At 36.4% G+C, this 12,701-nt stretch overlaps 1 protein-coding gene and 1 long non-coding RNA gene across 2 annotated transcripts; both read right to left on the bottom strand.

Moving 5' to 3' along the window:
- Window positions 1-348: 348 nt before the first annotated feature.
- On the bottom strand, window positions 349-3,870 carry LOC142174788 (uncharacterized). Its single transcript, XR_012703853.1, has 4 exons — window positions 3,750-3,870; window positions 3,131-3,196; window positions 972-1,472; window positions 349-898 (listed from the first exon to the last, which is right to left on the bottom strand). It is a non-coding gene; the product is annotated as an uncharacterized LOC142174788 (long non-coding RNA).
- Window positions 3,871-6,166: 2,296 nt separating this feature from the next.
- LOC107762773 (exocyst complex component EXO70I-like) lies at window positions 6,167-9,426 on the bottom strand. The gene has a single exon (XM_016581156.2). The coding sequence runs from the start codon at window positions 8,834-8,836 to the stop codon at window positions 6,812-6,814; it is 2,025 nt and encodes a 674-aa protein (XP_016436642.1). The 5' UTR covers window positions 8,837-9,426; the 3' UTR covers window positions 6,167-6,811.
- Window positions 9,427-12,701: the final 3,275 nt, after the last annotated feature.

Raw genomic sequence — 12,701 nt, 5'->3', positions numbered from 1 at the left:
ATTCACTTTCTTTTGCTTTTCTTTTTAAAAAATTCTACTTTATTTTACTTTAAATTTTTTAAATTTTCAGCTACCTTTATATTTATTTTTTAATTCCAACTTTCTTTTACTTTTTATTTTTTTAAAATTTCCACAAAACTTTACTTTTATTTTTTTTAATTTCCACTTTCTTTTACTTTTTAAAAAATAATTCCACCTACTTTTACTTTTATTTTTATTTTTAATTTCATACTTCCCTTTTTCTTATTTTTTAAAATCTCTCCCGAAAATAAAAAAAAATAATATTTTTCGGATTTATTTTATTATTTAATAATAAAAATATTAATAGTAATAATTCACCTTCTAAAATTTTGTATTTTTAACCTATAATAAAAAGTGTAACAAAGCTAAAAATTGTAGGTTAAAATCCCCTAAAATATTTATATAGAAGAAGCGACAAAAAAAATTAAATATTGTCAAAAATTAGGTGCTCACACCCACCAAGTTGCATTCGGAAAGCATGACACACAAGTCATCAACATCATCATGCTTTTCAATCATGTTTGCTTGACCCTTCTTCTTGTCTTTCTTCGGAGCACGACATTCCGTAGATTTATGTCCGGCTTTTCCACAGTTGTAGCAATTTCTACTGAACCGCTTCTTTCTTGGGTTGTATTTCGGTCCAGAAGCCTCCTTCCTCTTTTTGTTCTCTTCAACAATATTTGCTCCCATTATTTTTGAGTTTCCACGACCTCTCTTGTCAGCAGCTTTATTGTACTCTTCGATTCTCAACCGAACAATGAGATCTTCAAGGGACATCTCCTTGAATTTGTGTTTCAAATAATTTTTGAAGTCCTTCCACAATAGAGGCAACTTCTCAATCATCGTTGTTACTTGGAATGCTTCATTAATGACAAGACTTTTAATGAAAATTCTGTTAGTAAACATAATAAAATTAACACTACCAACACTAGTATTAATTCTACTTATACCTTCAGCAAGGAGATCGTGAATAATCACTTGCAATTCCTGGACTTGGGTAATAACAGACTTGCTATCATTATTTTGTAGTCTGAAACCTTTGCAGAAACGAACTTCTTCAACCCGATATCTTCAGTTTTGTATTTCTTTTCAAGCACAATCCACAGTTCTTTTGATGTTTCCACACCACTGTCGACGTTATACAAAGCATCCCCCAGCCCGGTTAGAATATAATTCTTGCACAAAAAATCTGAATGCTTCCACGCCTCAATCACGAGAAAGCATTCAGTCTCTGGAGTTTCATCGAACAACACAGAAACATCTTATTTGATGAACTTCTGGAGACTTAGAGTAGTCAAGTAGAAGAACATCTTTTGCTGTCAGCGCTTGAAATCAATCCCAAAAAAAATTCGGGTTCTCCGCCGGTGCCAATGTTGTCGGTGTTGTTTAGCTCGTTGAGGCATTGACAGTCACCATTGGAATAACTTGGTTCATATTATCATTAGTCATTTCTGTAAAAGAATGATACAAACGTTAAAATCACGTAGATTTTAATCTCCAATAGAGTACAAAACCTCAAAGGTTTTACTCTCCAGAAACAGTGAGTACAAATACAGAAAATATATTAAATTTCTTAAGCTTGTTAGTAAACTGTATTTGTAAAATAATTCTAGAAAATATAAATGAACATAAACAGAAATAAAAAACAGAAACAGAATTTTAATCCGAGCCCACTGAATTCACAGTGTTTCCTTAAGGAATTTAATCCCCTCATAGTACCCAAGGTTGTGGATTATTTCCTCCCAGGATAGAACGAATTACACACTGGTGCAGTGGTACTTCAAACCACAGTGTTTCAGCGAACACAAAGTTCGGTAGCAAATCACACTTACTGTTGCTTTGTTTGATGTTAAAAGTATGCAGAAGAAGGAGGAGAAACTCAGAAAATCGTATGGAAATTCTAAGCAGAATAGTCTTGTATTTATAGCCAAAGTTGGGCTGAAATCTGAAGAAGTACAACTCTTCAGAATGGTTGTTTATACAAAACGGCCACAGCATAAATGTCATAACATAAATGGCTATTTACTCAACAATAAAGAGGAAAAATAAAGAGGGAAAATTGAAGAGGGTAGTTTAATTTTCAGTTACACAACTGAAAAATGGATTGGATTTAATATTAATATTCTATTATTAAAATAAATATTTAATAATATTTATGTTAATATTTTACTATTAACAAATAAATTTGGTCCAAAAAATTAATTAATCAATCGAGAATCTGAAGCCGAAGTCGAGCCGAGCGACGACGACGGCACGAGGCTTGCCTTCTTCTCAACTATTTAAGAGCTAGAAGAAGAGCAATTGCTTATATACCCATAAAAAACCTCTTCCTCTTCCAATATGGGACAATGTCCCTTTGCAAAGGGGGGGAAACTTAAAATTTCACTTAAAAATTTCATTTCTCTCCATTTCTCATTCACCCTATTTTAAGCATATCATATACTTAAAATCCCAACAAATGGCATTCCTAAACGGCTTGGCTAGGGAGTGCCCTTAACCCTTATACGGTTATATTATGTGCCATTTTTTCACGCAATTTCTCTCTCAGTAATCACAAATTCTATCAATAATAAGCAAGCAATCGAAATGACCTCTAGCCACACCTTCCTCAATCTTCGTTGGACTATCGGTAACTCCAAGCAAACATTGTTACACAATAGTAAACATTGATTATAAGGAAGGAGAAGAGAGAATCAAAATATTTAGAGTTATTGGGGGGGGGGGGGAGAATTTTAAAAGGAGAATTTTTTGTTGTTGGTTGTACATCTTTATTGAGGGGGAAAAAACCATTAACCCCAATATGGTTATATTATGTGTCGTTATTCCACTCAATTTCTCTCTCAGTAATCACAAATTCTGTCAATAATAAGCAGGCAATCGAAATGACCTCTTGCCACACCTTCCTCAACCTTCATTGGCCCATCAGTAACTCCAAGCAAACATTGTTATACAATAATAAACATTGATTATAAGGAAGGAGAAGAGAGAACCAAAATATTTAGAGTTATCAGGTGGGGGAATTTTTAAAAAGGAAATTTTTTTGTTGTTGGTTGTACATATTTATTGAAGGGGAAAAAAGTGCAAAACTGAGAGGAAAGAAATACCAAACCTATTCGAATAACCTTGAAAATTGCAAGCAAAATGGTATGGAAATTACTTAAGTCTGCCGCAACACCTGTATCAGTTTCTTATGTAAGTCTTCTTTTCGCTGGTTAACTCGGTACAACCATATGAACATTTATTTCTAATTATAAAAAATAAATAATAGTAATAGGACAAATTCTGAAAAAGAAAAGAGGTGTTAGAGAAATAAAAGACAGAACAAACTTTTACGTAACCTAATGATTATTAAGCCAAAAAAAAACTAATAATTAATAATTAAAGCTTCCACAATACCAGTAAATGAGACCATTAATCCATCAAGATGATTGGTCTTTTTGTACTTAAGTCCAAATTTTCAAAGTCAAAAACCAAATAAGATATCGGAAGAAAAGTAAACACAAGAGTGAAGCAATATGGTACCAGATAAAATAAATTATAATATTTCGTTTCATATATAGATCCAAGAATTTGTAAAATAGCAAGCCAGTTGAAGAAATTGCCATCTCAAACTGTAGAGATAAAATTATGATATACAGTTACTCATTTTTATTTTGTCATTACTAAAAGGAATAGAATCCTATAAAATATTAATATTACAAAGTAAAGACAAATAAGAGAAGTGGTACCTGAAATCTGTGCAGACGATCACAGCAAGATAAAAAGAACTTAATGAGAGAGAAGAACCCATTTTCCATGAGACAAACAGAGCAAAAGTTATATAGGTACTACAAAAACGTAACCTTCGGGGAAAGAAGAGAAAGAGTGGGAAATATAATTAAGAGAATTTAATTGGAGAAAGAGACGGTTTTAGTCTCCTAAATTCCATGAAATTGGAGAAAAAAGGAGAAAAGGCTAAAAAAAAGGAGAAAATAGATAAATATGTTTCTTGGCCAATGAAAGGTGCCAAGCCAGTATTTTTTTTTTCTTACTTTATACATATATAGATAGATAGATGTATTCGATCGAAATTCAGCCATATTAAATGTTTTAAATTCCTTACGTTACTTCCTTTCACAAGAAAAGAGAAGTGCTTTTTGGTTATAATACTTGATTTAATGCTTGATGTTCTAATTGGGCCTTCCGAACATTCAGATGATATTCAAAATGATACTAGCAATCTTGAGGCTGCTAATTTAGAATGAGGAATTTTCAGAAACCACTATTGTTTAGTGGTTATTAACTTCTTATAGTTATCATATATATAATTACTTTCTATAGCTACTATTTAGTTGTTACAATAGTATATTCGCTGTATTCGCGCTGTTATATTCATGAATACAGCAGCAAAAAGCGCCTAAAATCAGGGCAGTCCAACCGTATGTGCATGTATTCACATATATTCGCGTTGTTGTATTCATGAATACAACAGTAAAAAAATACCGAAAATCAGGGCAGTCCAGTTGTACGTGCATGTATTCACATGTATTCGTGACATGTATTCATGAATACAACAGTAAAAAGCGCTTAAAATCAGGGCAGACCAGTTGTACGTGCATGTATTCACATGTATTTGCGTCATGTATTCATGAATGCAGCAGCAACAAGCGTCTAAAATCAGGGCAGTCCAGCTGTACGCGCATGTATTCACATATATTTGTATTGTTGTATTCATGAATACAACAGTAAGAAAACTCTTAAAACCAAGGCAGTCCAGTTGTACGCGCATATATTCACATGTATTCGCGCCATGTATTCATGAATACAACAGTAAAAAACGCTTAAAATCAGGGCAGTCCAGTTGTACGCACATGTATTCACATATATTCTCCTATATTCATGAATACAGCAGTAAAAAGCTCCTAAAACTAGGGCAATCCAGTTGTACGCGCATATATTCACATGTATTCGTGCCATGTATTCATGAATACAACAGTAAAAAACGCTTAAAATCAAGGCAGTCTAGTTGTACGCGCATGTATTCACATGTATTTGCACCATGTATTCATGAATACAGTAACGACAATACCCTTAAAAATAGGTATGTCCAGCTGTCTAAGAGAGGAAAAACATAAATAGCATATTTCATGTCTTATTTCATGCATCAATGGTAGTATATACCATAAATACTTATTTTGCTATAAAATATAAAAGATAGCTATAGAAAATAATATTTTAAATAATTTTGATTTATAATAAATAGGGTGCATACCTGAGGTAAAATTTCCATTAAGAATTCACATTATTCAGAAGGATTCCTTTTATGTAGTGTTTAACTCCCTTAGTCTCTTGCAATATCATACCATATACTCGTTTCATTTCATTTCATATCGTATGGTGTTAAAGACTTGAGGCATAATAAGCATTCTTCAGCATTTGGTTTATTTTTAGTCCAACAGATTTGTGTTCTCTAAAGCTAGCGATTTTCTAAAAAATAATACTTATCATGAACAAGTCTTATCAGACTAGTGAAGAGTGTGGACGAGAAGGCTTTGAGCAACAAATTAAAAACAAGACAAGTTTCGTCACTCTTCTTTTTCCGTGTAATGAATGTTTTTCACTTTTTTTCATTGGACTTTTATTATGAAACTCAAAAGTGTGTCACAATTCGTGCACTTGATTTAAGGTTTCATTGCCTATGAACCAAAGAAGGAGTCGAGAGGGGAAAAAGCATTCAATTATACCATGATTGTAGTAGTATTAATTGCATAGAGAGGAATAAAGGAGAGGAAAAGGAAGCATTCAAAGATTCAACTTTTCTCTTTTCCATTCCATACAATTATGACAATGGAGTGGAAGTACTAATTTTCTCATCATCCTTCCTTTTTATACACAATCTAATCTAATGGTTTCATATTTTTCCTTTCAATCATATGGGATATTGTCATTTAAAAATAATTTTTACACTATCAATGCCACTTAAACCAACTATTGTAGAGTAGCACTCTATTTCAGGTTATATATCAAACAAATCTATAGACTGTTTGTGCCCAAAAATTAAAACAAAAAGAAAAATCATGTATAACTATGTGCATTGCCTCAGCTAGTCAGCTGAAGTCCATAAGAAACTAATAAAAGAACCCACTCAGCAGAACATATTTCATGATCAAAATGGTAATTGCTAGTAATAAGACAGCATGTTATCTTTATTGATTAACATCTTTCCAATAAGGATCAAGTGCTCTACTACAAATAACATTTCCATCTAACAGAAAAAATAACATGTTGCTCCGAAGGTTCAATGATTGTCATTTGCATATTTATGTAGATATTATAAAGAAACATTTAAAGATTGCTAAAACTCTTAATGCATTTTACCTATATTGTACAAGACAGCTGCAATAAATCAGGGGATGGTACTGCTTCTTACTTCGTCGCTGAATTAACCAGCAAGTATGCAGGACAATTGAATAGGTTTACCCGAAAAGTCCTCAGTCGATCTAACTTCAGGGGTCTAGTTGAGGATAGATGCATCCCGGTGTGTCAACACCAGTTCAGGTAAAAGCACTTAGTTGAAACCTTTGCACTGAGAAGATGTGCTCGCTAGTTGAATGGCCAAAATACTGCCTAGAGGAAAGGTTCAACCAAAAGCTTCTTTATGCTTGTAAATCCGAGCTGTCTAAAATGGTAGTGAATGAATCCTTCAGAAACTTACTATACACAAAGTGACTGATGGCCGTCTAGAACACGGAGGGATAACACCGGAGACCTGTCAAGTTTAACTGTTGCCTTAACAATATCAATCTAACAATTATTTAACAGTTGGAGAAGTCTGATTCTGATCTGTAATACCATTGCTGAATTTTCCACTAGGATGTCGGACTTTGAAACTGCCATGTTTCACAGGTTTTGAATGAAAAAGAGAGCTCAGCATTTTTTCCAAAGACTGAGCCGTATATTTCACATATTTGGTACTTCCTTCTTGTTCAACCAATGGCCCATAGTTCTGCATGTAACTCCGGTAAACAGGCACAATCGCCTGAATGATTAGCTGGCATGTCTTATCCCGTAGGTCTTTGTCAAGCATTACCCAATTAGACTGCTTCTTATACATTTCATCAAATGCTTCATTAAAAGCTTTTAATCGTTTCTTGACAAGATCACGAGCAGTCGCACGCCCACCAGAAAACAGAATAAGACCTTCCCTGCTTAATAAAGCAGGAAGCTTTCCCCAGCTCTCTTTCAAGAAGAAAGCAGAATAGTACTCCTTGTACTGTTCATGTTCTCTTAACCGCGAATCTCCCAGCAGACCTCCAAGCTTTGTTCCTTTCAGATGCTTATATAGATGCCAATGATTATTCATCAAGAACACATATGACAAAATAACATCTTCATAGGCCTTCGACCAATTCTCTAAATTAACATCAACAGATCTCATTATATTCAGCAGCTCATTAATGAGGAGCCGCTCTTGAAACTTTTCGTGCTTCCAACTTCTTTCAATAATCAGAACTTGGGTGAGGATCGACTTATAATCATCCCCAAGCAGCTTATTGCAATAATCAGTGATAAAAATGATAAGTTTTGGAACACTGCCATCAGGAGGAGGCGGCATTTGCCTTTGCAACTCAACTTGAACTAGAAGTTCCCAAAAGATCTCACTAGCCCCTTCGATCACACTCTTGATTAAATCCCTAGTCAAATTTTGTATTTCCACACACGCAGCTCCACCAAAGAGCCGATTGAAATCCAATCTTAACTTGTTTAAAGATGCAAATATGTCCAACAGCTTCAAAAGCTTGATAGGATCCTTCTTGCTCTCTGCAACAGTTTTTCCAAATTGAAGGAATGCAAAAATGCCTGCTTGGGCAGCTATCTTAGCAAAACAGCTCATCCACACATCCAATCCTATTCTCTCAAAAACATCATTACAAAGTTTATACTCAGCTTCAAAAAGATGCTTTACAGCAAATTCTAAATGCTTACCCCACTGAGCAATGTGACCCTCTATGCTCTGCACATCATTGAACTCGGAGACCGAGATCTCTAGATAATCCAAATTAAGTGCCTGCAAACTTGCACGGACATTAGAACTCCTCACCTCAACATAAATCGATATGCACTTTTCAAGCCTGTTATTAGCAATCAATCTTCCGATTATAGCCTGTAGCTTCTGGATAACAGTCACTGGCAAAGGGGAGGGGGCAATGCAGGCTTGTTCACCAGGTAAAGCTGGAGCAGACATTGGCAACGGAATAGTATTTTCAACCAAGAGCCGCCTAAATTCGCTTTCCAATCTATCCAACGCAACCTCAAGAAGCCCTCCATCAAGTCGACCCTTTTCCTCCCCACCGTGCAATTCCCTAAGAGAAGTCAATGCTTCCTTCATACATGAAGTAAACCTTCCATCAGCAACAGCATGGTCTTCTAAATACTCCACAATATCAGCCAACCACTGAATTGCCATCTCACAATTCTCCCCTAAAAATCTTAATGCTTCTTCAAGTCTCTTGAGCACGCCAAGGTAACCAGGGAGGTCCGATTGAGGATCGGACAAGGACTTCTCGAGTCCATGAATGGCATCAAACACTTTGAGAACTGCGGTGGCAGGAACCACGGCACGGTTAATATGGCCACCCACGGCACCAAGGGCATCTTTCTGAGCCCTAATTGGCCTAATTGCAGCCTCCAAGGATGGCAATCTCTGCATAATCTCATCAAATCTAGGCCCAGCTTTTTCAATAGATAAACCTAAGGCTTTTGACTTCTCAAAATTTACTCTCAAAGATTTTCTTGCAGAGATCAAATGTTCAATGCCTTTCTCCATCTGCGTCATTATAAAATCAACCAAAAACACACAAAACCAACAAAACCCCAGTAATCCACTAATGAACCCACAGATAAATCTCAAATATCAAACAATTTAACACAAAAAGAATGTATCTTTATGCAATGTACAGAACAAACTTGAATAAAAAAGCCAATCTTGGGTTTTTATAAAAGTGCACTTGGATCACTTTTCTTCACAAACAAAACCAAAGAAGCGTCCTTTTGCACTTCTTCACGTCTTTGATCAGGAAATTAGGCAAAAAATCACAACCCCAACTAACAATTACCAACTAAAATAAAAAATCAACAACTATTCATACAACAAAAAAGAAGAGCGATATAGAGAGAGAAAGTATGAAGTTGATTAAAGAACTCACGGATATTGCAAGTAAAAATAGAGATCCAGTAAATAAGAGGAATTTTGTATATACTGAATGTTGGGAAGAAGAAAGAGGAGGAGAAAGTAAACCCTAAAGATAAATCGGGAAATGGAAAGGGAGTGCTTTTTTACAACACACTCTTTGCTTAGCCCAAGGACTGTCCTAAAGTGCTAGACAGTAATACATCATTCATTTTCTTCTTTCTTTCCTTCTCTCTCTATCTTTTTGAGATTTTATGAGATGATTTGGTTATTTCCGAGTTACTTCCTTACTCTTTGGGGGAGTCCACAAGGTCGGACCCCAGAGTAAAAAATGAGTACTTAAATTTAGAGCTCGTTTGCACGTACAAATTTTTTTTTGAAAATAATGTTTGATTATCTTATTCTTACCATTTTTTCCTTTTGCAATTGAAAATGAGAATTTGCTAGTTTTTAATTTTATAAATTTACCCTATATTTTTAAAATTTATAAAATGACCCCATCAATTTTTATCTTTGGCAGTTACATCTTTGGCGACTGATGGTGGAACATTAGTCCTAGTAGATACTTGAAATCTGCCTACTGAAAGTTTGATTATATGGTTGTATGGGTCAAAATCTGACTGTAGTGGTCGTCCCCAAGAGGAATGATAAGAGGTCGACCAAGCTGTAATTATGCCCAGGGGGCGAGATAGCAAAGAACACCTCGATCATTGTTGGGGTCAAATCGTCGAAAAGCGTACATCATAGAACAAGCACGGTGTTCGAGCAACAACGAAAGGGACAGTCATAAGAAAACACGCTGGTCAAAGACCATTGGATAAAAAGGGAAAGGAACTATACATATGGGCAGAGAGAGCTCAGAGAAGGGGGCATTCTTTGGGAGGAGATCAACCACAACAGAGGAAACAAGAGGAATCTCTCGTTTATCAACAGTTGCTTCTCCTCCCCTTATTTGCTCCCTTGTTTATGATACATCTCTGCTCTGGATGTAAGCTCATATCTAATGTTTGATGTACGATTATCACATTAATAAACCTTATACATTACTACTCTTCGTTATTTCGCACTTTATATGCTTAGATCTGAAGTTAATTATGTTTGGCTACGATTTACTTTCTTTATTATCAATAATTAGTTTGACAAAAGAGTTTTAAGCCTTTTGCCCAAATAATTTGGCGTCGTCTGTATGGATTTCTTAACCAGATTTCTTAGTTTCCTTCAAATCTAAAACCGGCAAAATGTAACCACCCACTCGAAAGAGTGGTAAATAAACCTCACATGCTAATTTAGATCAGGATGCTATATAAAAGTAGAAGTTATAACCAATATCCACGCAAAACCCACATCTCGCTAGTAATGATAGATTTAGCACATTCAAAATAGGATCATGGTCATCTGGCCTGACCACATCCCCATTTGACACATTCACCTTGTATATTAACCCATGCTCTCACCCCTTATGAGAGGATGGCAGCTTGACGCACAGTCCTTTGAAAGAATGGGCATATCATGCCCTACTTTCACATTCCCCCACACATCGGATGGTCTATGAACAAAGTATGACATGTCTCCCTTGTTGTGGGTACGGATTGAACAGATCGGACCGGGACTCGATTTCAACACTGCAGCAAGTGAGGCGAGCCCAACCCGCGCAAAGCTTAGACACTGCTAAAAAATGGAGTTGAACACGGCCGCCAAATCTAAAACCACTATTCCATCAACCATTTAAACACCAGGCAGAGCAAGAAACGCTACAAAGCCGCCCCCTATGGATCGAGTTACAGAAAATTTTATTTTGGTTTACCTCTGTTGTTGGTTTAAACAGGAACACAAGCGCCCGCACGGGCAAGCGAGCAAAGGAACATTCCAACTAGAAATAATAGAAGGAAAACTACTACCAAATAATTGAAATGTCGCCCCACCTCAAATTCACCAACTCCTGAAAAAGGATACGCCTCAAGTCATACTCTCTTTCCCTCACCCGGGTTTCACCTCAATCGGGTTCTCGGAGAAGTTTCTAATGGGGCGACGAAGGGGATGTCTCGAAGTTCAAGTATGATTCATCACTCCGCCTGTTGACTACTTCCCTAGACCGGGACATGGAAACTTCTCCAATATATGTATGAAACAAACATGTACAACACTCTCCAATGAGCGAAACAACAACATTTTATACTCCCCGTCAACGTATCCTCCAATGCAAGAAAAATTAAATAAACTGGGACTTACCCAGGAAACGCATCGCATTCTCCAACGCAAGAAAAAGTAGACAAACTGAGACTTACCCAGGAAATGCATTGTATTCTCCAATGCAAGCAAAATTAAGCAAATTGGGACTCACTCAGAAAACACAGAAGTTAAGCAAAACTGGGAATCCCCCAGGGCATGCCCAAAATTCTCCAGAAAAAACAAAATCGAGTATGCCAGGATCCACTCCGACGTATACACGGACAATATGGTGACCTGTGATTCTCCAAAATCTAACAATGAAACAACGGGTTAATATTTTGATCTTAGCTCAAAATAACACCTCTATGGCCAAGGGCCACCGCCAAAAGAAGAATTTGACCACGCTCGAATCACAATGGGTTAATATTTTGACCTTAGCACTAAATAACACCCCTACAGCCAAAGGTCACCGCCAAAAGAAGAATTCGACTTCGCTCGAATAACAACGGGTTAATCTTTCGACCTTAGCTCGAAATAGCACCCCTACGACCAAGGGCTACTGCCAAAAGAAGAATTTGACCTTGCTCGAATCACAACGGGTTAATAGTTCGACCTTAGCTCGAAGTAACACCCCTACGGCCAAGGGCCACCGCCAAAAGAAGAATTCGACCTCGCTCAAATCACAACGGGTTAATATTTTGACCTTAGCTCGAAAAAACACCCCGACGGCCAAGGGTGATCGTCAAAAGAAGAATTCAACCTCGCTCGAATCACAATGGATTAATATTTCAACCTCAGCTCGAAATAACACCCCTACAACCAAGGGCCATCGCTAAAAGAAAAATTCGACCTCGCTTGAATTACATGGATTAACATTTCGATTTTACTCGAAATAACGCCTTTGCGGCCATCGATCGTCGTCAAACAAAAACTTTTTTTTGTTTCTCGAACTTGTTCAAATAAGTCTGATATTGATTTCGCTCCAAGTCCCAAGTTCTACCTCGCTCGAATACATATGAAAAGGTCAACTTCGCCTAAATCAACAACTGAGTTCAATCCCTCTAGAATGATTCAAGCCGAAACTGACTTCGTCCAAAACGACGAATCCGAATTCAACCTCGTTTGAATCAAAGATGATTCTGCCTAAAGCGACAAATCAAAAGTAAATCTCGCCCAAATATGCAAATCCGAAGAAACTCTATTCGGACTTACACGACAAGACCCTACTCGGTTTGGTTAAAATTGGTTTCGCTAAACAAGAAATCAGGGATTCGCCATACAAAAATCCAAAGGTCTATGCCAAAACAAAAAATGTAAAGCAAGGAGAAGGGAGATAAATACA

This window comes from Nicotiana tabacum, chromosome 20, assembly GCF_000715075.1.
Source record: "Nicotiana tabacum cultivar K326 chromosome 20, ASM71507v2, whole genome shotgun sequence".
NCBI lineage: Eukaryota > Viridiplantae > Streptophyta > Magnoliopsida > Solanales > Solanaceae > Nicotiana > Nicotiana tabacum.
This window is presented reverse-complemented; position numbering and strand designations above follow the sequence as displayed.